General features: G+C 38.3%; 2 protein-coding genes across 3 annotated transcripts; one reads left to right on the top strand and one right to left on the bottom strand.

Moving 5' to 3' along the window:
• Positions 1-591: 591 nt before the first annotated feature.
• nagk (N-acetylglucosamine kinase) lies at positions 592-7,536 on the top strand. Of its 2 annotated transcripts, XM_051648852.1 has the most exons (10): positions 593-665; positions 867-951; positions 1,031-1,129; positions 1,228-1,369; positions 1,805-1,915; positions 4,960-5,072; positions 5,171-5,258; positions 5,347-5,444; positions 5,549-5,627; positions 6,012-7,499. In XM_051648852.1, exons 1-10 carry the CDS (start codon positions 637-639, stop codon positions 6,203-6,205), a joined length of 1,038 nt encoding a protein of 345 aa, XP_051504812.1. In that variant the 5' UTR covers positions 593-636; the 3' UTR covers positions 6,206-7,499. The 2 variants fall into 2 exon arrangements, with proteins under 2 accessions (XP_051504820.1, XP_051504812.1); XM_051648860.1 differs by lacking the exon at positions 1,805-1,915 and having other exon boundaries at positions 592-665; positions 6,012-7,536.
• Positions 7,537-12,200: 4,664 nt separating this feature from the next.
• On the bottom strand, positions 12,201-20,892 carry LOC127412564 (polyadenylate-binding protein-interacting protein 2B-like). Its single transcript, XM_051649020.1, has 4 exons — positions 20,709-20,892; positions 14,565-14,725; positions 14,138-14,308; positions 12,201-12,965 (listed from the first exon to the last, which is right to left on the bottom strand). The coding sequence occupies exons 1-4, from the start codon at positions 20,713-20,715 to the stop codon at positions 12,909-12,911; spliced, it is 396 nt and encodes a 131-aa protein (XP_051504980.1). The 5' UTR covers positions 20,716-20,892; the 3' UTR covers positions 12,201-12,908.
• Positions 20,893-25,958: the final 5,066 nt, after the last annotated feature.

The following is a 25,958-nucleotide window of genomic DNA, read 5'->3' as shown; positions in this document are numbered from 1 at the left end:
AAGCCAACCTCAAAGTTTGTCTACAAACTTTATTTGTATAGTCATTACTTAATATCGGTTGCACTTAAAGCACCTTAATAGCTTGAACCCCGTTAATTGCTGCTTAGAGCTGTATTTCTCTCTTTATTTTTATTAATCAATATTTTAACCGTTAGCGTTAATAAACATATTTAACGAAGTACCGGCTAAAATAATTATTGTAATACATAAACAAGGGAACATTGTATCACATGATCTTCTCACAAAAAGAGTCGGACTATAAAATGGGTGTGAATCGAGATTTTATTTTCGTAATAAAAATATTACAGATCTCAAAGTCCGTATGCTATTTCGCTTGAAGTTAGGGGTCGTTCACACCGAACGCGTATTTTCGCTAAAATAGAACAAGAACGCTTGTGTCTCGAGACGCGCTTTAACAGTTGAAGCTCTTTGGACTTGACACGGAGTTCTAAAAAACGCGGCGCTCCAGGACGAGACGCGGAACGACAGTCAAAGACGTCCGTCTAGCTCATTTTTACATAGCAAAACAACTTAAAAACAGCGGGAACTAACGTGTTTGTCGTGAACGGCCCCTCATACTAACCACCTGATTTTGAGAAGTCATGTGAGTAAAGAGGAAGCGGCGGTAGAGAAGAGATGAGCGCTGTATACGGTGGAGTGGAGGGGTAAGTTTCTGACAAAAAACAAAAACACATTTTTGTTGACACGAATTTGATCTGTTTTAATGCCATTGACTTCAACAACACTTTTATTGGAAAAGCAACGTGTCAGACTATTTATGCTTGTTTAAAATGAATTGTTTTACGAATGAATCGGACAGAGAGTCGAGTACCTGCAGACAAATGAACTGTGACTTTGATTCACAGTGGCGGAACACACTCCAAAGCAGTTTTGGTTTCTGCTGATGGACACATCCTTGCTGAGACAGATGGACCATGTACTAACCACTGGGTGAGATGAGCATCCTTTCAGTTAGTGTGGATGTGAACAAGTGTCCTTCTGTCTCTGATGCATTTCTGTTTCATTGTAGTTGGTTGGCGTTGATAACTGTATCACTGGTATCAATGATATGGTCCAGAGGGCTAAAGTTGAGGCAGGACTGGACCCGGACACACCAGTTTTTTCATTGGTGAGGTGATACATCTGTCCATCATACACATTACATTTAACCTTCACGTAGTAGTTGCATATGTTTTGACATTGTTTACCTTATGTGTGTGTATACAGGGCATGTCTTTGAGTGGTGGAGAGCAGAAGGCTGCTATTCAGAAGTTGATTGATGATTTGAAGGAAAGATATCCCAAACTGAGCCAAAGTTATTTTATTACCACTGATGCCATTGGTGCTGTGGCAACTGCCAGTGATCATGGTATTGTGTCATTTGCAACTAATAATTAAAAGTAATGGAGGAGGAAATATAACATCATTGAGCCAGTTTACATGCACGCCAATATTCTTATAACTCCTAAAAATCAGAAAGAAACCCGCGTTTACAGAAGATTTGAAATAATCTAGTTATTCTAATTGAAGAGGCATGCGCACACTGGAAAAGCCAGTAAGAACACTAGCAAAGGTGTTTACATGCAATGTGAAATTGGGGTAAAGGGCAAAAATCTACCTGTGTAGATTGGTTTATTCTTATGCTGTTAATGAGCTTACACTGATTAAGCAAACAACGTTTAATGCATTTACATGACCACACATGTTTTTGGCTTATTAAGCATAATCGGTCTAAGAACGTGCATGTAAACGTGTTCACTGAAGAATACTTGTCGTATTTTCTCTCTGTCCTCTCTCTCTATAGGAGGTATAGTGGTGATATCAGGCACTGGTTCAAACTGTAAACTGGTGAATCCGGATGGCACACAGGTTGGCTGCGGGGGTTGGGGTCACATGATGGGAGATGAGGGTTCAGGTAACCCTGCCAGAAAAGAATCCTAATGACTTTATGGCATTGTGAATGTGGACACACCACTCTCTCTGTTTCAGTCTTATCTTAGAAAAATCTTATCTTATCTTAGAAATGCTTGCTGTGCAGAGTCTCAGCGAGGGTCACAAACACGTATGCGCCCTGATTTGTCATGGACAACATTGAAGGAAGGGCAACTCGTATAACTGGTAATCATTGGGCCAAAACGAGGGTTTCAAACTGTGCTGGCTCGGTATGACTCTTAAAGAAAACAACCGGCCGATCGAGAAATTTGGAAAAGCTCACACAAATACATACACTATATTGCCAAAAGTATTCACTCATCTACCTTTAGACGCATATGAACTTAAGTGACATCCCATTCTTAATCCATAGGATTTAATATGACGTTGGCCCACCCTTTGCAGCTATAACAGCTTCAACTCTTCTAGGAAGGCTTTCCACAAGGTTTAGGAGTGTGTTTATGGGAATTTTTGACCATTCTTCCAGAAGCGCATTTGTGAGGTCAGACACTGATGTTGGACGAGAAGGCCTGGCTCGCAGTCTTCGCTCTAATTCATCCCAAAGGTGCTCTGTCGGGTTGAGGTCAGGACTCTGTGCAGGCCAGTCAAATTCTTCCACACCAAACTCGCTCATCCATGTCTTTATGGACCTTGCTTTGTGCACTGGTGCGCAGTCATGTTGGAACAGGAAGGGGCCATCCCCAAACTGTTCCCTCAAAGTTGGGAGCTTGGAATTGTCCAAAATCTCTTGGTATGCTGAAGCATTCAGAGTTCCTTTCACTGGAACTAAGGGGCCAAGCCCAGCTCCTGAAAAACAACCCCACACCATAATCCCCCCTCCACCAAACTTCACAGTTGGCACAATGCAGTCAGACATGTACCGTTCTCCTGGCAACTGCCAAACCCAGACTCGTCCATCAGATTGCCAGATGGAGAAGCGTGATTCGTCACTCCAGAGAACGCGTCTCCACTGCTCTAGAGTCCAGTGGCGGCGTGCTTTACACCACTGCATCCGACGCTTTGCATTGCACTTGGTGATGTATGGCTTGGATGTAGCTGCTCGGCCATGGAAACCCATTCCATGAAGCTCTCTACGCACTGTTCTTGAGCTAATCTGAAGGCCACATGAACTTTGGAGGTCTGTAGCAATTGACTCTGCAGAAAGTTGGCGACCTCTGTGCACTATGCGCCTCAGCATCCGCTGACCCCGCTCTGTCATTTTACGTGGCCTACCACTTCGTGGCTGAGTTGCTGTCATTCCCAATCGCTTCCACTTTGTTATAATACCACTGACAGTTGAATGTGGAATATTTAGTAGCGAGGAAATTTCACAACTGGACTTATTGCACAGGTGGCATCCTATCACAGTACCACGCTGGAATTCACTGAGCTCCTGAGAGCGGCCCATTCTTTCACAAATGTTTGTAGAAGCAGTCTGCATGCCTAGGTGCTTCATTTTATACACCTGTGGCCATGGAAGTGATTGGAACACCTGAATTCAATTATTTGGATGGGTGAGCGAATACTTTTGGCAATATAGTGTATATTAGACATTACAGAACCTTTTCACCATTCCTCTTCAGTGACACAGTCTGATACAGTAAGAAATTAGAAATTCCCCTCGTCACAGGAGACTCGTGTTAAAGGGTTAGTACACCCAAAAATGAAAATTCTCTCATCATTTACTCACCCTCATGCCAACCCAGATGTGTATAACTTTTTCTGCTGAAAACAAACAAAGATTTGTAGAAGAATATCTCAGCTCTTTAGGTCCATAAAATGCAAGTGAATGGTGACCAAAACTTTGAAGCTCAAAAAACACAAAGGCAGCATAAAAGTACTCCATAAGACTCCAGTGGTTTAATCCATGTCTTCTGAAGCGATCCCTTCACGTTGCCATTGCAGTCTCTAGGCACGATAATGATTTCAAGCTTGATTACATTTCCTAGCCCTTGATTGAGGTCGGCAACCTGATCCGGGCCAGGTTTGGGTCAGTTTTTCAAGTAGGACTTGGGGTTCAGGTTTGGGTTTTTAATTAATGTAAAAAATAAACAGGCCTACCAAACTTGTTTCGCGCACGCGCTCTCACTCACAGACACATGAACTATTTAAACACGTGCTGGACGAAACTCTTTGACTGTTTTACCGTGTCTCGCTGTTTTTTCAGCGTCTCTCAGAGAAAATGCACATTTTTAGACACCATGTGAAGTTAAAAATAACTTCTCAAAAACGCATGTCGAGACACCTGCTTTCTGATTAAACGTTCTGATGTTCAGGCTGCATAAAGGGGACTGTTACATTGTTTCATATTATTCCAGATTGTCCTGCACCAAGCAAAGTTTCAGCACTTGATAAACTGCAAGGCAGTGTTTTTTCCCTTCTAAAACTGTGTGTTTATTGTTACAATACTGTTACGAACGTTGGCTACGATGCTAACATAAATTGCAACAGTACTTGCTAGGATAAGACATTTTAAAGTCAGGATTAAAATCTGATGGTATCAGTCAGGCCGGGTAGGGTCGGGCCACACAATTTTGGGTACGGGTCGGGTTCAGGTTTCATTTTAAGGCCCATGAAGGCCTCTAGCCCTTGACGCATACACAGAGTGCTAGAAAGTGTAATCGAGCTTGAAATCATGATCGCTAAGGAAACTGCTGTCAAGATTTATAATAAAAAAGATGTTACATTTTGGTCTGTTCCATCCAAAACTAATTGGATCGCTTATAAAGACATGGATTAAACCACTAGAGTCGTATGGATTAATTTTAGGCTGCCTTTATGTGCCTTTTGGAGTTTCAAAGTTTTGGTCACAATTTGCATTTGCATTGTATGGACCTACAGAGGGGTGGGGGTGGCATAAGGATGAGTAAATGATGAGAGAATGTTTGGGTGAACTATTCCTTTATTACCAGGTGTAAACGGCAGTCTGTTTGGCTACTTATGATCGGAACTCCCATGACGGATGTTAATACCAGGTGTAAAAGAGGCCTAAGCATTTTTTTTTACCTGACTGTCTTTTTCTTCTAGCATATTGGATCTCTCACTTGGCTGTTAAAACAGTTTTTGATGCCAGAGATAACCTTGTCACACCCCCTCATGATGTCACCTATGTCAAAAAGGCCATGGAAGAATATTTCCAGGTTGTGACACTTTTCGGTTTATTTATTTATTTTATCAGTTTAATCTTGTGCTTTATTTTTGACTTGAGTTATATTATTCTCAATGTGTTTATCCCCAGGTGTCTGATTTGATGGGGATGCTTCCTCATTTGTACAGAAACTTTCAGAAATCTCACTTCGCCGGGTTCTGTAGGAAATTGGCTGAAGGTATTCTGCTGATTGCTTATGGTTGCAGTGAGGTTATATGTACATTATGCAACACATTGTGACTGTGTGTGTTGTTTGTATATGTCAGGTGCCAATGCTGGTGATGCGTTGTGCCAACATGTGTTTACTGAGGCTGGAAGAGCCCTTGCACAGCACATTGTAGCTGTCTTGCCCAAAGTACACCAGGTACAAAAAAAAAAAAAAAAAACACTCACAAAAATACTCTTGCTTTCTGGCTCTTATTCCCATTTTATTATAATTTTCTTATTGTCAACATTTTGTTCATCCAGGATCTTTTTTCTGGTGAGCTTGGATTGCCTATTCTGTGTGTTGGTTCTGTATGGCGCAGCTGGGAGCTGATGATGTCTGGTGCGTAATGTCATTATAACGTCACATCTGATAATTAATTTCACATCCGAGCCTTTTCAAATTAGGGAAATACATACATTTTGTCTGCTTCCAATACTGGCCTAATCAGACTGACACCAGTAAAAAAAAAAAAATAATACTGATATATCGTTGGATCCCTGGTTCAAATAGATATGATCCGTTTGTATATGAGAAATTTATCATCATCAAGGTTTATGTATGTATGTTACCAAATTACTATTGATTTGGTACCTGGTCAACTTGCGTATCAACCAAAACATTACTCATTAATCAGGAACATACTGTATCTAACCCTAAAGACTAAGAATAACTATATTCTATATTCTATGTTTGTGGTGTGGATGTGGTCTTTCTGTGCTGCAGGTTTCACTCAGGTCATCTCACAGGCTCAAGCTAATGGATACAGCCTCTTCCATAAGTACAGCCTGTTCACACTACGCCAGTCCTCTGCTGTGGGTGGCGCTAAACTGGGGGCACAGAATGCAGGTGTCACTCTCCCTCTGGACTACTCTGCCAATGCCAATGTGTTTTTCAGCCATACTTTCAGCAATCAATGACTGGGGCAAAACAGGCCTAAGATCAGATACGCCACTACATTTTTTTGTTGATAATGGGACCAAAGTGGGAATTTCTTGTTTTTTAGCTGATAGGGACATGTGCTTTTACAGTCTGTCCTCTTGGGTGTGCCATTTCTCAAATGGCACATCAAATCTTATCAATTTGTCTATATGAATGCATTACAAAAAGCATGAAAACAAAGCATTAAATGCAGTTATATGAAGTTAAATGTATTAAAAAAGGAATTTCGACACTTTTAAAACATGGCGATCATGACATTTTTGATAGTATCATGGAACAGTTTTGTTAATATACATTTGCAAAAGCATTTTAGCTGTATCTTTACATATCACAACTTTTTATAAATATAATAAAAATAAAAATAAATATTCAAATTTGTTCTTATTCTGTTTAACACTAAAATGTCATAGTTTCTGTGTGGACAGGCCTCAGTCTTTTGGCTGAAGCAAAAACAGACTACATACAGGGAAAGTTTATTAGCCCTTCAGCCTTTGCTAATTGCAAAAATATTAGCTCAACCAAAATTATTCAGTTGAGAGATTTTCCTATATGTCTTCCTTTCCTCTGTAAAAAGCAAAAGGAAATGTTAGACAGAATGACAGACTGAGTGAATTATCCCTTTAACCCTCCTATTGTGTTCAGGTCATTTTTGAACCGGCAGAGGTAGATAATACCACATAGTTTTTAGTACGGGAACCAAACTTTGTGACTTTGTCAAGATACACATAAATACACATAATTTATTTTTTCAGATTTTTTTACTAAAATTGTTCGAGATATCACCATTTAAATTTTATTATTTATTTTTTTACATCTTTTGCATTCGCGGGTCAATTTTGACCCGGGCATCATTTGTGTCTTTACACATGATATTATGTAGATTTTTTTTGTACATCCTTGAATTTAGCCTCTTTCCGATAATCTCTCACACACTTTTTTGTCTCTGGGACTGCATCTTGTTTACAAATATGCACACACACATTTCTGTACAATACAGACATGACAGATGTAACAAACATAACAAATAAACTAAACCTAAGGTAATATTGTCTAAAGGGGGTGTGGCAAGATTTTGTTCATGCACACGTTAATCTAAATAGGGCTTGAAAGAGGAAATTATCCACATTTTACTCTGCAGCCATCTGATGCCGAACCAGTTTACAGCAAACTCACGCATCAACATTCAGCAGTTCATGCAAGTAACCAGAATAGATTTAGCTTAAAAACATAGTAAAGAAGTATTAATGTTGTATACTTGAGTTGTACAGTTATCATGATATTTAGTTGAAAAATACCTTGGTTTCATAACTTTTGACCAAGTTGTTTTGAGCAGTTATAAGAATAGGAATATTAATAGGAAATCCATTCAAATTACTTAGATGTTACATTAGATGTTATATAAATTGTATGTTATGTTATATTTAGATACAATTTCACAGAAATGTTGGTAAAAAAGATGGTTTTGCTGTAGTTAATGTATATTTTGAAATGTCAGAGAATTTCTACATTTTTTTTTAAATGGCATATTAATTAATAACTTTTATATTTGTCAGTTAACATGCCAAAAATATCAATCTTTTTACATGTATGAACAGTTGATAACTTATTAATGACTTACAATATAGTTTTAGATGAAAACCACTGGGTTATGAATGATTTATAAGCTTGAATTCCACCGGGTCAAAATTGACCCGCGAATGCAAAAAGGTGTATGCAGATTTTGAACACAATAGGAGGGTTAAGCTAATTCTAGGAATATCTGGGGTCCACAGTCATTCATGATATAAAGCTTTCCGGCTGTTTGTGTACCCACATATCTGCAAGAATAAGTCCTTCACTGTTTTTCTGTAAACAAGAAGCTTGGCCCTTGGCAAATCACTGGCTGCAGCTGTATGCTGCCTTGAGAGTGTTGAAACAAAACAGCATATGAACATCCAGCAGTCCTTTAGTTTCTTAGATTAGTACTGTTAGTAAAGTTGTTTGGTCGTGCCACAAGATAGCTTGCACCTATAAATCTTCATTCTTTGCTATTGTCGATTTCATAAAGAAAAACAGAAACCTCTAAGCCTGTTGGCAGACGAAAGGAAACCATGTTTGTCAAGTGTAAAAGTGTGGAGGCAAATGACTTGTCAGCATCAGTCACTCTTTGCCCCAAACCTGCCCTCCTCCTCTCTTCCTTCACATCCTGTGCATGACCATATACATAGCTGTAAAAGACACACCCTCATTTGCCCTTGAGACCGCTGCAACAGGGAGGAGTGGTATAATGGAAGTGACAATAAGACTATGCTACAAATGCTAAAAAAACATTTGAGTAGGGAAAATTTTAATCATACAAATTAGTTCAAATAAATTAACATTTTTGGGTAACCTTTCTTTCGAGTTCACAAAACTTGCACTTTTTAAGTAACCTGAATTGTTTTATTGTTTTGAGTTTAATAAACTTGTCTCTTTAAATATACAGGAACTTAAATGTACCTGAAACTGGGCAGGGGGATTTCTATTTCCCAGTATGTTTTGCATAGCACTCAACAGGGAGAGTAAATGTAAAAAAAAATAAAAATAATAATAATAAAAGTTTTATAATGTGTCTTTGTGCAAGCTGAATGTAAAGGAGAGACTTGTTAGTGTTTAATGTTTTGTTGTGTTATTTAGAAGAGTTTCTGTTATGAAAGATTTTGGGGGTTATCATTATGGTGTATAGTGGAGCTTGAGCTTAGCTTGAGGACAGGAACAATTTTAAGATTGTTCTACAGTATATTGCTTTACTCGTTGCGCAATTATTATGCTAATCAAAGCACAGTTTTTCCAATAAGCATGCAATCAGCATGCTAGCATTCACTGTACTAGTTCTAACTAGTACTAGCTAATTAGGTTCTCTCTACTTTAAACATTTAAGTTGGTTACATGGTTATTTTAAGTTTAGCCAAAGAGTTCAATTTAAAGTACCATTAAAATGTATGAGTTAGCTTACTCAATATTTCAAGTTAAGAGCAATGTGTAGTACAAATATCAAAACCTTAAAGTTCTATTAACTTAAATTATGACTTATTAGGGTTTACAGTTTAACTCTGATGAGCACCAAAAATGTATGCAACATTAGAGACAAGAAAAATCTTAATATAACATTGCAAATCCACCCATACCAAAAAAAAGTAATGCATCACAAAATTTGCTCATCCATTTTTGTCTACTGTAGAAGAGACAAAAACAATTAATTCCCTGTATTTTATCACAAAATAAGCTGGCCATTTTAAGATCACACAGTGAACTAACAGTAATGAACGTTGGTGATTAAATTAATTCAAAGATCCATGATTCATGCTCCAGTTACAATTCAGTTTTTCTTTTCATTCATTTAGTGCCCATAAAATAAAGATGGGCAAGTGCCGCAGGGTGGATCAGAACACTGTGATGATTATGATTGGATTGGATAGATGATTGGATAGGGAGCAGCAGGTGAGCTATCGTGTACTTGTATAACCTTTCGACATATTTACTGAGAATTAGGTCTTACAATGAGATTGCGTTATGTTGTACAGCACTTTCCCTTGACAAGATGACGTGTTGATCCATTTTCAGTTCAAGTGCTGCCAGTTAAAAGAACAAGCAGCAGTTTATTGTACAAGTGCATAAATCTTTGTTACAAACAGAAAAGATCTTTTGACACTAGTTTTAGCTCATATTTGATACAAATTTGAAAATGTGTCCAAGATCTCAAATTTCTGATAAAGAAAATTCCAGTACACTGTGGAGTGCCTACTATTTTTCTGTCAGAGAAATGCAGAGAAAAGAGGCATGGGGGATAATGTTCGGCAACTTCTCTGATAATAGAGGTGTAGGTAAGAGTAACAATTTTGACCTGGTTTTGATCTGAGGGGTCTTTTGACATGGCAAGAAGTATTGAATTGTATTTGTATTGAGTATTGTATCTTTGGCAACTGTTTATAGAAGAAGATATTAGATATGGATTCATCTAATCTAATAATCCAGTATGTTGAGGATTTCCCCACTTCTGCTGCATGAGAGGAGTGCACTGAACAATGAAAAAAAATTAACTGCTTTAAAACGGGTTAATTACCTCACTCAGACTATTTACACATGAGATAAATCACTATAAACACAACATACACTGATGAGCTAAAACATTATGACCACCTGGCTAATATGATTTTGGTCCTCCGCATGCCACCAAAACAGTACTGACCGGCTGATGCATGGACTCTACAAGACTCCTGAAGGTGTCCTTTGGTATCTAGCACCAAGACATTAGCAGCAGATCCTTCAAGTCTGTAAGTTGCGAGATGGAGCTGCCGTGGATCAGACTTGTTGGTCTAGCACATCCCACAGATGCTCAATCAGATTGAGATCTGGGGAATTTTGGAGGTCAGGGCAACACCTTGAACTCATCATCATATTCCTCAAACCATTTCTGAACAATGTGTGCTGTGTGAGAGGGCGCAATATCCTACTGAAAGAGGCCACTGCCATCAGAGAATACCATTGCCATGAAGGGCTGTACCTGGTATGCAACGATGTTTAGGTAGGTTCAAATTGACGTCCACATGAATGGACGTCAGTTTGCCCAGAACATTGCCCAGAGCATTACACTCCCTCCACAGGCTTCTCGTCCTCTCACAGTGCATCCTGGTGCCATCACTTCCCCAGGTAAACGGAGCACACGTACACGGCCATCTACGTGATGTAAAAGAAAACAGGACTCATCTGACCAGGTGACCTTCTTCCACTGCTGCTCCATGGTCCAGTTCCGAAGCTCGCGTGACCATTGTAGGTGCTTTCGACGGTGGACAGGGGGTCATCCTGGGCACTGACTTGTCTGGGGCAGCAGGGTGCAATGCACTGTGTTGTGACATTCCTCCCATAACCATCATTAAAATTTTCTGCGACTTGTGCCACAGTAGACCTTCTGTCAGTTCGGACCAGACGGGATAGCCTTCGTTGCCCTCACGCTTGGGCGCCCAACACCCTGTCGCCGGTTTGTGGTTTGTCCCTCCTTGGACCACTGTCGGTAGGTACTCACCACTTCTGACTGGGAGCACCCCAAAAGCCTTGCCCTTTCAAAGATGCTCTGACCCAGTCGTCTGGCCGTAACAATTTAGTCCTTGTCAAAGTCGCTCAGGTCTTTACTTCTGTCCATTTCTCCTGTATTCAACACATTGACTACGAGAACCGATTGTTCGCTTACCATCCAATCTACACAGACCTTGCCCTGTGGCCTTGTTAGGAGATGATCATTATTATTCACTTCACCTGTGAGTGGACAATGTTTTGGCTCATCAGTGTATATGCAATATTACAACTTGCATCTGCACAGACAATGAAGTGAATGAACCGGTGAACCGATGAATGCTTTAGTCACAATAAGCGTAACTTGCATTGTGAATATGCAGTTTCTGTTAAAAAAAAAACAAAATTTTTTTTAAAAAACACACACACTCAACGTATTGCAATATCCTAAACTGGCTAAACACAGAAAATTTATAAATTATGAATAATTCATAATACAGTGGGCTAACTTATAGAGTGTAGCTAATACTTCTGTGTATTCATTCTATGTTATCATTTTAGTAAGGAGAGATATACAGTATTTTGGATGTAGCCAACCTTTTATGTTTGATACATGTTTAAATGAATAATTTTTTTTGTTGAATATTTGATTAAAGTTTGGTCTGTTACAGTTTGACACATTGGCACATCATCATTAACTAAAAGATTATTTTCATTGACTAAAATTAATGACTATGAAATTATGAAAAATATTGACTAAATATGAAAAAAACTATGACTAAAACAAATAACTGTCAAAATGAACACTGCATACGTTACATTAAATTATTAATTTTACCAGTAATGTTAATCATGTTAAATGTGTGAATAATTGAAACTAAGATTAAGTACACATTTTACTTCAGAAAGTACAGAGCTTTTATACATTTTGTGGCATCAAACACAAGAGGCAGTCAAATTGGGTAGCAACTTTTTTTTTAAACATCTTTATTTGCCTTTTTTTTATATTCCATTTTTTTTAATGAAATTCACTCCTGCGTGTAACGATTTCAATTCAAAATCAAAAATTGAATTCATGTGAATTCCCAAACATCCTTTCCTTTGTATCCAACCCATACCAAGAGGCCTCCCCCCCCCCACAGCCAGCCACACCCCAATAACTTATGGCCACACCCCTTGAAACTAAGGAGTGTGAACATAGATACATCAAAACCTCCCTCTACAAAAGACCAATAACAAAAGAAAAAGAAAAAAAAAAAAAAAGAAAAGGGGAGAGAAAGCAAAGACCTGATCAGGCACAAACTGTGAAACAATGAAAGCAGACAAGAACAGCCCTTTTCAGTAAGGGTAGAGAAAAATAAAACAGCTTTGTAATGAGTATGATATTAGCTTATCACAGCACCTCCTAGAGGCCTTGTTTGAACAGAATACCCTTGGTTTATATATATAACAGAAATATAAAGCTTAGACAATCACCTCCCCCTCCCGCCAAAAGTCAACCGCCTCTGGATTTCTGCCCTTTCAAAAGTGTGTGTGCATGTGTGTGAGAGTGCATTTATATGACCATTCTAAAAATGGCCACAACAGTCTCTGGGTATATGATCAATGTATGCGTGTGCGAGAAAGGACATCTCCAGAGGGCGAGGACAATCCCTAGTATTTCACCCCTGGCACAAACTCCTTGGCCTCAGGGTTCAAGATGCTCTTCCGCTGGGGAGAAACAGAGAGGACATCAAATGTAAGCTATTTGACATCATGTACTGCCTAACATTTGTTTTATTTTGCCAGGTTTAAATGTCAAGACATTGAACAGACTTTTAGCCAAGTAAGCCGGCATCACACTAGCCGATTTTTTCCAACGTTTTTCAGACGTAACCAGTAGGTGAGATGCGGAGCGCGCATTAGCATCTGCCAGGAGGAGGTCCTTAATCCCTTGACTGTGGGGATGCCCGGCTGAGTTAATAGCTCTGAGAACTGGAAAAGCACATTAAACATGACAGAAAAAAATCGAGGTGGTCTCATCAAGTGACCAATGAGCTGCTTCTTTTACTGAAGAACTGATCTGAACATTTTCATCAGCGATCGCACTCAACTGCATATCATCACAAACGCCGACTGTAATCCATAGTGATTCTGTCACCAAGTGTTTTTCTGGGGTTCTCCAACACTAAAATCACTAATAAAATCAGAAAGCGTAGGCAGAACTGTCTGTTTTTTTAGAACATAAATCCTTTACTCACTGAAAGATGCATATGGACATACACATTCTACAGCAAGCCTTGAGGGGATAAATACACTTTCAAAAGTTGAAGTTACTCCATGAATCGTATCCTAAATCACTCTGTTACAATTGTTTGTTCATGTGGTTCTCTTGTCGTTATTTCGGCAAGCACGACATGACAGGGAATCAGAGAGAACGAGTAGGGGAGAATCCTTAAGTCTGTCACCCCTCCACCATTCTGAATCGGCAAGTGTGACATACCTCCGACAGAAGACTGCGAGATCTCCGCAAAACAGTCGGTAAGTGTAACACCCTCTGCCAAATCAGAGTTGTTTGGAGTCGGCTAGTGCGATGCTAGCTTTAGTTGATGACGAAGATAGTGGAGGAAAAAGCTGCAAACATTCTGAATTAAAGACCACATGAGGGTATTGGTTTTGAATGAGAAGCCCAGTCATCCCCAGGCCAATATGTCCAAATAGGAGGCTGTTTAATTATTAACTTATGATTTTTATATCTAAAAAATATATAAATATTTTTTTTGTATATCTGACATTTAAGAGTGCACTAGCATATAGACTATAAGCCACAAAATCAATTTGTTTTAATTTTAGTTCATATTATTATTCTATATGCTGAATCTACATGAGGATTTCAAGTTTACCAAGATTTCCTCTGCATTTCCATCACTGACAGAAAGTCCGTTGAGCTGTTGCTGTATCTGTCCCACTGAGGGGAGGTCTCTCTCAGGAATAAACCAATCCTGATCCTCCTCATCCAACATCTCTTGGAAACAGCGCTCCAAAAAATCCTGCTCAAGCAATTCCTCCTCCACCTGGAAGATAAAGAGGATTGGCAGTAAGGTATGAGAGTTCACTTCCAGTGGTTTCCATGTTGAGGAGGGTGGTTAAAAGATGTCAAGCCTTACAATCTTCAATTCAATATGCCTCAGTCATAGAGTGCACACCTTTAAACTATGAGCATTATGAGCCGATACTAACACACACCTTAACCAAAATATGAAACCCAACTTGATCAACAGCAGAATTTGTGTGTTTGTTTTTATGTTGTTATTGGGTGTTTGTACAGACCTGCCGGTTGTACTCCTCCTCGTTCTCCATCCACATGTACTCTGCAAAGGTGTTGGAATCATTCTCTGCATGCCCATTAACTACTGGGTTCTTTTCCTCATTACCTGGAGCCCCACCCCCTGGCATCTTTGCTAGGTCAGGTCCGCTCATTTCTGCTGGCTCTGAAAGAGATGTACATACATATTAGGGATGCACCAAAGACTAAACTTTGCCCGATACCAATATAGTTGACTGATTTTTTGTTATGGTCGATAAAAATAATCGATATGATTTTATAAATTAAAATTTTATAAATCTATACTTTTTTTGTTTTAAGGAACACAATCAAACTAAAGCTCCAATATGGAATTGAACATTCTGCAAATTACGTCAAGTTTCAAAGCAATGTACAATAACAAAAGATTTCTATCGGTTGAGTACTTTTGAAATCTGGTGAAAAACAGTAAACTGTTTAAACTGTATAAAAATTGGAACTGATATTATCTGCATTCAATACTGGCTAAATCAGACCTATGTCGATAAAAAAAAAAAAAAAAAAAAAAAAAAACGTTCAATATTGATGTGGTCCCCTATACTGTCCATTGTTGCTAATATACATATTCAATATTATTACATAAATACACAAGGAATGGAAAATCATATGGATAATGGTGTACAGGTCTGGAATAGAAACTGAGCTGAGACTAGTCATGACAAAAATTTTAAAAACAAAAAGTTTTAGAGCAAGGCTGCTGAAAGGAGGGAGGTAAGCAGCCGTTTTTAAAACTGAAACGAATATTCCGGGTTCAATACAAGTTAAGTTCAATCAACAGTATTTGTAGCATAATATTGTTTTACCACCTTTTCTTAAAAAAAAAAAAAAAAAAAAAAAAACACCTTTGCCACACTATTGCAAGTTATATGCTGCAGTTATATGTTTAGGCCCCACACAGTAAAATTACGGTAACACTTTACAAAAAGGTTTCATTTGTTAACATTATTTAACATTACTGTAGTTAACATGAACTAATGATCTTAAATGTTAGTTACAACATATACTAATACATTTTTAAAATCAAAAGTTGTATTAGTTAATGCACATTAATGCACTGTGAAAGGCTATAAAAATGTATTGTTCATTGTTTATTCATGATACCTAATGCATTAACTAAATGTTAAAGAAATGAAACCTTTTTATTAAGCATTACCAAAATTACATTAATTGTGAATTGCTAACATTTATTTGTATTGAAAACAGTTATTAATAGTTCTGTTGCCAATATCTAAAGGTCAATGTGACATACTGGCAACCAAACACCATGAGAGCATCACACACAGCAGAGATACATTCAAAAATAAGAAAAATAGATCCATTGCAAGCTCTAAAACTGCTCCAGTGAGAAATCATTAATATCTATGATTTGTTTACTGTCTGTGGTGTTTTGCTGTAACACAAATCACTAATTATTAAGCAAATGCATGAAGACGCGGTGCCGTTATTGAAGGTTAAACAGTTATATCTGTTATTAGTGGTATTGTGACCAACATTAATCTGATTTTAATTGGGATCCTCACAGAATAGCGCTGGGATGAGTGACTGATGATGAGATATTGAGAGCACCGGCAGAGCGCGCATGTTTGATTGACACCGAGTATGCTCATGTTAAAGGGAGTAAAGCTAAAAGCGCTCAAGATCGCTCAAACAGTCTCTAGCGCTCCACAAAATGTCTTGATTGTCATGACTTGCGTTACATCACATTTACTCAGATTTGTATTTGCACGTTTATTTGTTGTTTAATTTGTTTTATACCCATTAGCAGCCTCTTTATCCTCTTCCTGCTCATAGTGCAGCGAGTCAGAATAACTACCGTAATGACTCTAGAAAATGGGCAACTTAATATTCATACACGTGTAATTGTTACACATTTTTAAAAACAAAATGGCATATTCATGTGAATTACATCACGTCTGAAAATTCCTGAATGCCTAGAATTGCCAACAACTCACCCTCCAAAAGCTTCAAGGGCTGAGCAAGCGCTCATTCATTAGAGCAAAAGTGTATGTGTGATTCCCTGCATGCTGCAAAAAAAGATCGGCCCTAAATCTAGGCACAATCGGCCGATCACGGATTTAAGAAGAATATCGGCCAATTTTGATTGGTGCACCCTAATCATAATATTGATGTTTATTTCTGCCTTTTAAGTTAGACTTTTGAATGCTATTCTGAGATGCGGGTTGGCGCTGTTTTGACGGCACGAGGGGGACCTACACAAAATTAGGCAGATGGTTTTAATGTTGTGGTTGATTGGTGTATATCGGCCCCAAACACTGGTTATCGGTCTCCTTGATTACCAATAATCGGTATTGGACCTGAGAAAACATATCGGTCGACCTCTATCAGTAACCTTATAAAAGTAATGTTATGCTGCATGGGGTGGGTCTGTCTGTCTTTTTTGGAGGGGGTATGGCACAGTGATTAACAAGGAAATTTAAAAATGGCACATTATGTCAAAAAGGTTGCAGACCCTGCTATACATCGTTTGATTATTTTAATGGCTTTGCAATTTAAACAAAGTCTGTACATACACTCATATGGCACAATGCATGCAACATGTTATTGTACATGTTACTGTCTTGTACATGTTATTATTGGCATAAAACGCAACACTCAATTTTATCCAATATGAAACTGCTCCATCTCTCTACCTACCAAGGGGTCACTGGCCTGAAAAAGGTCAAAGACACCTGCACTAGAGAGAACAAGGCTCTTAATGGACCAGGACAACAGAATTCTTAAAAAATATCTTAAAACCTTAACACCCTTTACATTGTACTGAAAAGGACTGGTTTTAATCATGCAAAACAAGATATATAACAAGTATAATATGATCAAACTGTTGCAGGACAAGAAAATTTGCGTTTCACCTATTATCCTACCTGCTTAAACATTTGTGTACAAATACCACTCTTAAAACTGTAGGCAGCTGCAAGTCCAATTCACACAGAACACCTAATTAAAAAAATAAAAATAAAAAATACTTCTGCAAAATGTAAGCTATTGAATTTTAACTTCTCACTTTGTCCTTTTTATTCAGTTGGACCTGTACCGGTACACTTAAAGAAAGGCAGATGGTCTGGTCAAATTTTTCAAGTTATGTAGTGTGTAAGTTTATGTATGAGAATGAGAGACTAAAAGCTTAATAGCAGTGACATTGCTGGAGAAAATTAGGTCAGTGATGATATAAAAAATGAACTGCTGACAGGACTGAGGCGGTTCAAACTCACATCTGACAGGTGTGACGCCTGTGAAAAACAGTCAAACAGTTCTTGAACAAGCAAATATGGAAGACATCTTACTTGTCTAAGCAGTAGTCCATTTTTTTTAAAAACATCTTAACTTGAGGCATAAATGTAATAAGATGGGTTTTCTGCAAAGCACACCATTTCAGCTTTATCACAAGTGGTCAATATATTTTGAAAGGCAACGCAGTCGACCGGGCGCAATCCGATCCAGAATGCAGAAAAACAAAGTATACCCAGACCTTAAGGGTGCATCCAAAACTGCATACTTCTGCGCTATTCTACGTCATTCTTGTAGTGCAAGTAGTCAGAGTAGTATGTTAACACTGAAAATACAAAAAAAAGTGTACTACGAGTACCCGGATGATGCACTTCAACCGTCAAAAATTTTGGAATGTTTGACACTTGCCATAACTTGCGGAAGGGGTGGAGTTACCTGGCTGCATTGATGGTCTGACAAAATGGTAAATAATGGAGAATGTAGCAAGTAGCGAAACTTCGGTGAGGACAGTAACTTACAAATGTAAGTTGAATGCTTTACCATCACCCAACGATGTGTGAATATGTAAGTTGTTTGAGATACAAGTGTTAAACTGAGGTTGGCTAACACGCTAAAGCTAGCAGCAAAACATAGCATGTGTTTGAAATGTCACTTCTGTCAGCTGTTACGGCTGAATGCTTCAGTGTAGTAAAAAAAACTTGAAGCATTCCATTTGGGAGGACAATACACTTTGAAAATTCATACACTACATGGCTGAGTGCATAGTGTGTATTGTAGGTGCATATTGTACAGTTCGTCATTATGGGACACAGCTCAAGTCTCTTTATTAATTAAGTGTGCATTAACCAAAATGCTTGTATATTTTAAAGTAGCTGGGTGCTAGTAGTGGGAAGAGTGATTCTGTATTGACAGACCAACAACAGATAAAAGTGTTGGCTCAGAGCGACAACCAGACTATTTTTAATGCAAAAGCCTAAGCTTAAAAGTTAGATCAAGGTCATGACCAGTGTGACAAAACATAAACTCCCAAACAGAATGTGATGATCTGATCACTGGTCAGCACAGAACTGCACAGGCTAGTCTGTCCTATGAAAATGATCTGAATATCACACTACACTTCAACCCATTCTGTTTAAAATAACTCTGAGATGCTCAAGAAAGAGACACTTACTAGAGTTTAATACAACATGAAAAGCCTTTGCAATGGACATCTAAACTTTTGGCCATCAAATGAAACATACAACATAAATCGCTTGCTAATGCTACGCTCTGCGTCTGGCCCCCAGAGTGGTACGAAGGTGACATTTGGCTTGGAAGGGTGGTGAGTGGAAAACATGTGGTCAGATGAACATTTGCAAACTATTTCAATTTCAATTAATTTGTGTAGTGCATTTCAGTTTTCACAATACATACAGTATATACATAGACCCAAAGCAACTTTACAACGAATAGTGCCTTATAAACCCCAGTGAGCAAGCCAAAAGCTAACAACAAGGAATTACATCTTAAAGGAACCAGAGCTCAGCTGAAGAATGCCCATCCTCTTGGCGGCCATGTATTTTAACAAATACATATAAACATATAGGCCTATCCACACAATGACCACATGTAATCCAACCACGGAGTATTTAAGGTCATATTAACTAGTTCGCTTTCCTACACTTTGAAGTTGCCAAACTTCTGTAAAAAAAATAAAACTATATCTGATATTTTCTTTCAAAAGTCAGTCTGCCCTCTTTTTAAAATATGGGACAAGGCCTATAGTTCAAAGCATATCAGAAAGTGCATCGAAGTCCACAGTCATAAACATCAGTTCACTTCAACAACACTGTCCAACTATGGACTGATTTTATGGCTTTTAATAGCACCAATGCAATATCCAAAAGAGAAATTAGGTCAACAATATAACACCTTAGCAGACAGTTTAAGGCCTCTGAAAACATTGAGCCCATCCAAGAAAATAACAGCAGACCTCAATGTTTACTCTGGAGTCACAGATTCAAGATTCCTCAAACGTTCAAGATAAGCAGCAAGCCAGGTCAAGACCAAAACAAAAAAGACTGAAAAGTCTTAAAACTCTGTCGTTGTTAGAACCAAATAGCATTGGCAGTGGTTATACAAGTTACATGACTCTGCAGCATGTTGAACTGTCTGCAGATGCAACAACACGAAGCCATTTGACTACGTCACTGCATGTGTGTTTATATAGGCAACACTGCCAAAAAAAATATGGCAACAACAGACCAAGCATACAGTTAACCTTTCACGGTGTCTATTTCAGGCAACAAAACGAACTGGAAAGTACTTTGAAACAAGGATTTCATTTGGTAAACAAATCCATCTTTGCCAACTTTAATTCCAAATGACACAAAACAATTGAGTTTAAACACGAATGCAGAGAGAGGACATGTCCGAACATAAGCACGAAGGCGGATTAACTGGGTTACGTTTCCAGCTCGAGCTTTATAACACTCTCAAGACAATTATGTAAATCCAATTTTGCAGTATTACATCGAGAAAAGCGGAATGGCTTCTTATGATGAGGACAAGCAAACGTGAATATAGCTCCATGACATTTCTGCATGGGACAAAAATAATAAAAGAGCGTTAAACAAAGAGAAAGGTCGTGTTGAGAAATGCAATGTTAAACATGTCCACGTAAAACACTTGAAATCGACGTACAACACAACAAAGACGGCCATATTTGCTGTCTTCGCCGCTTGTTTTGACTGTAAAACGGTACTATCGAGTGAATGACAGAGACAACGAGACACAGCGGTGAATTCGAAGCGTGCACAAACACACATCAACAACATGAAGACGGTGCAGGCCATAGACACACCGAAACAATTCAAACATTGTACCTGGCATCGCTGGCGCTTAGAATGTCCGTCAGACCTCGTGGAAAGCTTGAGTTAACACTGTGCTGAATGATTAATCCTTAATGTGCAAGGTAGTTTAGCTACGAGGAGATGGCTGACTGCCATTAGAGAAAAACATTACGAACAAGATGGTCATGTGGGATCAGCCCTCAGCCCTCCTCCCTCGTGTCTCTCCCTCTCCCTTTTCCTCCCTCAAGCAAATGCAACAACATTTTATTGTTGAATCTCTTGTTATATTTACGAAAATGTGCATGGAAGTTTTTGGGAACATATTCATAGTTTTATTGAACTGTCCCTGTTTTTTTGTTTTTTGTTGTTGTTTTTTTTCACTTGCAGTCAGGGGTGTAGATTCCAGGGGGGATGGGAGCGGGAGGTAACCCCCCACAATAATCAAAGCAAGTACAACCCCCCATTATTCATACCATGATCAATGGAAATATGTAAACGCTTCACGCTGCAACCCCCCCAATGTTCAAGCCAAATCTACGCCCTTGCTTGTAGTAAATTCCTGCGGAGACTAGGGTTGTCAACCATCCCGTAAAATACAGGATCGTCCCGTACTTAAAGATAAAATGATGCGTCCCATATCGAACCAATACGGGACGTGATTTGTCGTTCCAGATCGCTTTTTTAACATTGATATAAGTTGGAAAATTTGGAGTAGGGGTATTAACATTTAGTGGTTTGGCATATTACGTTTTGGTGCCTCTGGCACAAGCCGCTGGAAGTTGTGGCACATCCGCTTGTGAGTGGCATGTGCCACAACTTCTAGTGGCACATGCCACTCACAAGCGGATATGCCACTAGATGTGCCACAACTTCCACATTGGATTTTTTAGTGGCAAGTTCCACTGAATTTTGTGGCTTTTCCGGTCGTTAGAGGCATGACTGGTCGACTGACACATGCCTGTATTTTAAGGCACATTGTAAAGGCTGTCAACGATACATGCCAGTCAACGGTAGTGCTCGCTTTAGCAGGCTATCCGCACCTACATTGAATAGATAAGTAAAAAGGATTGTTTTACACTGTGGTTTAGGTCTGTCTCGTGTTGCGCTGTAATATGCATTATGCGTGTAATGTATTTTGTTTTCTTGTAATAAAGCCATTGTCATTTAATAGACCAATCAATGTTGGTCTTTTATTTCTTTGCTTAAACAACAAAGGCGTTTTATTTTGAAAATGGTCACTGTGCTCTGACAGCTTAACTATTTAAACTGCTTAAATTTTCATTATATCTGTGTGGTTAAGGGATGTCATTGTGATCACCAATGTGTGATTCTATTCTTCTGGGTCTATGTAGAATGGTGGCTACAACTGTAAAATTTAAAGAGAGAAAAAGGACAACTGCCACCAAGAATTTACAATCAGGTTTGACTTAGATCATTTGTAGATTAGTAATGTGGAATATGACAAGATTATACAATGGCATCTTTTGTCCTTTGTCTGGAATAACATTTGAAAAGCACCTACAGTTGAAATCACAAGCGTCCTGGACAATCTATGAACTGGCACCTCACAATTCTGTGTAAACATAGGGCCAGAGATGCCATCTAAAACCAAAAGGCTGTCCATCATAATGTGAATAAAGGATGACAAAAATATTAATATTAACACATTATGTCTATTACAGAAGCAGATTAATTAATGCATACTTTTTCGTGTATACTTCCATTCCTCTCACATTGTAAAAAAAATAGCAAAAGAGTACTTCCATTAATATATATAACCCATCCAGCAGACATGAAAAGAAACAGGCACAAGAAATGTATATGTAAAATAATATGTCACTGTGTGTCAGAGTACCAGTTTTCTGGGAGCCAAGTTGAAGAGAAGAGAAGAGAAGAGAAGAGAAGAAGGTGGTGTGGTGGACTAAAGCACTGAACTGGTAAGCAAAATGTTGTTGGTTCAATCCCCACAACCACCACCACTGTGTCCTTGAACAAGGCACTTAACTCCAGGTTGCTCCAGGGGGATTGTCCCTGGCACTGTAAGTCACTTTGGATACAAGCATCTGCCAGATGCATAAATGTAAAGTGGGAGATGAAGTTTGGGACACATGTATTTATTTATCTTCACCAAATCACACAAAGAAAGATTATGTGTCTTCACACATAGAGATGTTATCTGTGCCTTTACCCATTCACACACACACATAGATGTTATATGTGCACTTTGTCAAATGCTTAAAGGTGCATTCAGTAGTTTGGAGCGAACTTATCATTTTTTTACACATAAACGAATTAATTGTGTTTTTGTGAAGTTTGATCTGAATGGTGTACACTCACATGTGATGTAGACTGTACTCATAATAGTTTTCGATAAAAATATTTTATTCTACATAGTGCGGGTCACCCCCTTCGATGTGTTTCACCATGCTGAAATCACATGACCCGTGGCAGGGTCGTTTCAGACCAGGTTGGGGTGGCCTCCTCTTTGACCGCCTAGTTCGTCTCTGCCTAGAAACGGCCCTGACCCATGGTGTTTTAATTAACGTCAAAGAAGAGAATCCTCATGCTCATTGGCTGCCGTCTGTGTAGATACTCTTGGTTATGCTTAGAACATTGTTGTTTGGTGACGCGAAGAGCGAAAAGAATCTGAATGAGCTTTATTGCCAAGTATGCTTACACACACAAGGAATTTGTCATGGTGACAGAACACAATGGAACATACTTATTTATCATGCTTTAGCAGCAGAGACAACAGGAGATCCAGTAGCTGTACTACCGAAGAAGGAAAAAAAGGTCTGAAGCAACTTGCTTCAAGCAAGAAGACAGAAAGACCGGCAAAGGCAAAAAACTTGAGTAATCATCGGTCTACATCTTCATTCATTTAGTGTGAAGTATCTTGGCACAGTGATTGTTGTGGATTTCGTGTAAACCATGACGTCGGTTGCTTGGAAATAAAACAAGTTCTTCAAATACAGTATTCATGGACATGCAAAATTTGATCATCAAAAACAATTCTAATCTTTCCTTTACCATGGCATTCTGTATCGCTAGATAATTGAGGTTTATTTTATGCTAAGCAGTTCTCTAATAAAGGTAATAACTGTCTTTAGAAATAATGTGAAATGTAGACAAAGATTACTGATATGAGGGACAATAATAATCTGTCCTTAACCGCAGAAGCATATTCACTAGATTTCTGACGTTTGATTTTAGGCAAAGCAATTATATTATAAGAGTAATAAATAACTTTAGAAATTACCTCAAACTGACATTTTCCAGGTGCAAATTATATTCCAAAGCTGACGGGGGCAGCAGAGACGATCATGCTGATCCACATCGATAGATGGCAGTACAGCATCTAACACCACTGTAACATCGGTGCTTAAAGTACACGAAGAAGAGCAATGCTAACGCTAGCGAGAGCACTACTGAATGCCCCTTTAAGAGAGAATGAATGCTTAAATACACAGTTTTTCAGTTTCTGGATCCATACAGTATGAAAGTTTTATTAGTACTTCTTTAAAGCTCAATTAGTCACTAGTCGAGAGAGTTTATTGTAAATAGATTTTGGTCAATGTAGCATTTATGTTTTGTTCGGTTAAAATAAATGAAACCTTACTATGCTAAAGCCCATTAGAACTTTGGCAGGAAAGTGGCAGATTTCAAGGTTTCTGAGCTAGACCATGATCTAAACCCATGCTGTACACTTAACCTTACCCATCAGCATTGTAGGGTTGCATCTTACTCTCTGTAACTCCAGCAGAATCAGAGCGCTGCCGACCTAAACATGCATCACACTACATCTTTGCAACACTTGGATACAATGACCTGTTAATGTGAGATAAAAAATAATCATAATTTATTAAAAAAACCAGTTAAAAGTGAATTACCTTAAAAACCCCAGAGTGATTTAAAATTGAAGGTCTGCTCATGGCCCACTTTCTAGAAACAGCATGCATGCCAGTCACCAGTGATGCACTTTAATAACTTTTTCCAGTTTCTCCATGTCCTACTAGGTAAATTATTAAAAATGAATTAACTTACAGGTACTATTACAAATGATACACATAAGATAATTAGTTAAAGTTAATTAACATTTACCTGCTTTTACATAAACATGCAATAGAATGTGCAATAGACTTGCAATAAGAGCCAGACTAAACTATACAGCATACATTTCAAACCCCTTTGTAGCGCCTCACTTTTTTTTACACTTACCACAATATGAAGTGGTCCCCAGCCAGGCTCAGGGCTCTCAAGCTGACTGACATGTCAATGGAAAAAATCCAAAGTGTCTTCAGGTTTAAGGTCATTTTAAGAATAAATCATGTATTACCATGAAGTACTCCAATAAAAGAGGTAACTTTAAATTTACAACCATAAAAATGTTTAGCAATACACTATCAAACACGATAAGTTTCAAGGGGAGATATTTTTGAATGTTCCGTTTTCTCCATCTGGAAAAAAATGCTGGGAGAATGACAAGCTTTGAAATGGTGTTAAGAATGATTTTAAATCAATTCTGGATGCATCAATCACATGGGTTCACTATTATCCAGCGATACTTCTTTCATTAGCTAATAGCTAATCTGATTAGTTAAAACAACACCGACAATAGTTTTTCATTTTCTTAAAAGTTTCTTAAGTAACTTTTTTTTTGGTTAAAAAATAAAAAAAATTTATTAGAGTGCAACAAAAATCCATCTTCCAAATCATGTCTTTACCCAAATACACTTTGATAAACCTATAATAATGATATTATATTATAAATATTTTAGAGCTGTCAGGACAGATTTCGTAGGAAATTGCATACATACATCATTCGCCCATGCGTGTTGACGTCATACTGTAGTGCGTGTGTGGGAGTAGCATGAAGCTGAAAGCTTGTTGTCAATACGAACGAGAAAAATTTACCATGGATCATTCAAAACAGCAAACCTCCAGGAAATCATCGGTTGTAAAAACAAAGAAACCCCGAACAGAGCATAGTCTACAGGCAAAAAGGGAAACATCATTATATAAATAAATCATTTAGTCCTAGGCTTGCCAAGGTCATGTGAGTCTTGAAATGATGTTGACCACTGGTTAGTAACAATGACAATCTGTAAATTAGTTACTATCGTGGTCTATTTGGCCAGAATATCCTGCAGTTATAAACACTTTACAACATTTGACCTTATCAGACTAGCAATCATTGTCTAATGTTAACGAATGTTTCCTAACTTTTGTAACATCATTTATTTTAAAACATCAATATTTCCAATAAGTCAAAACAACAGCATA

Source organism: Myxocyprinus asiaticus, chromosome 2 (genome assembly GCF_019703515.2).
Source record: "Myxocyprinus asiaticus isolate MX2 ecotype Aquarium Trade chromosome 2, UBuf_Myxa_2, whole genome shotgun sequence".
NCBI classification, from domain to species: domain Eukaryota; kingdom Metazoa; phylum Chordata; class Actinopteri; order Cypriniformes; family Catostomidae; genus Myxocyprinus; species Myxocyprinus asiaticus.
The sequence above is the reverse complement of the archived record's forward strand: the minus strand, read 5'-3'. Positions and strand labels throughout refer to the sequence as shown.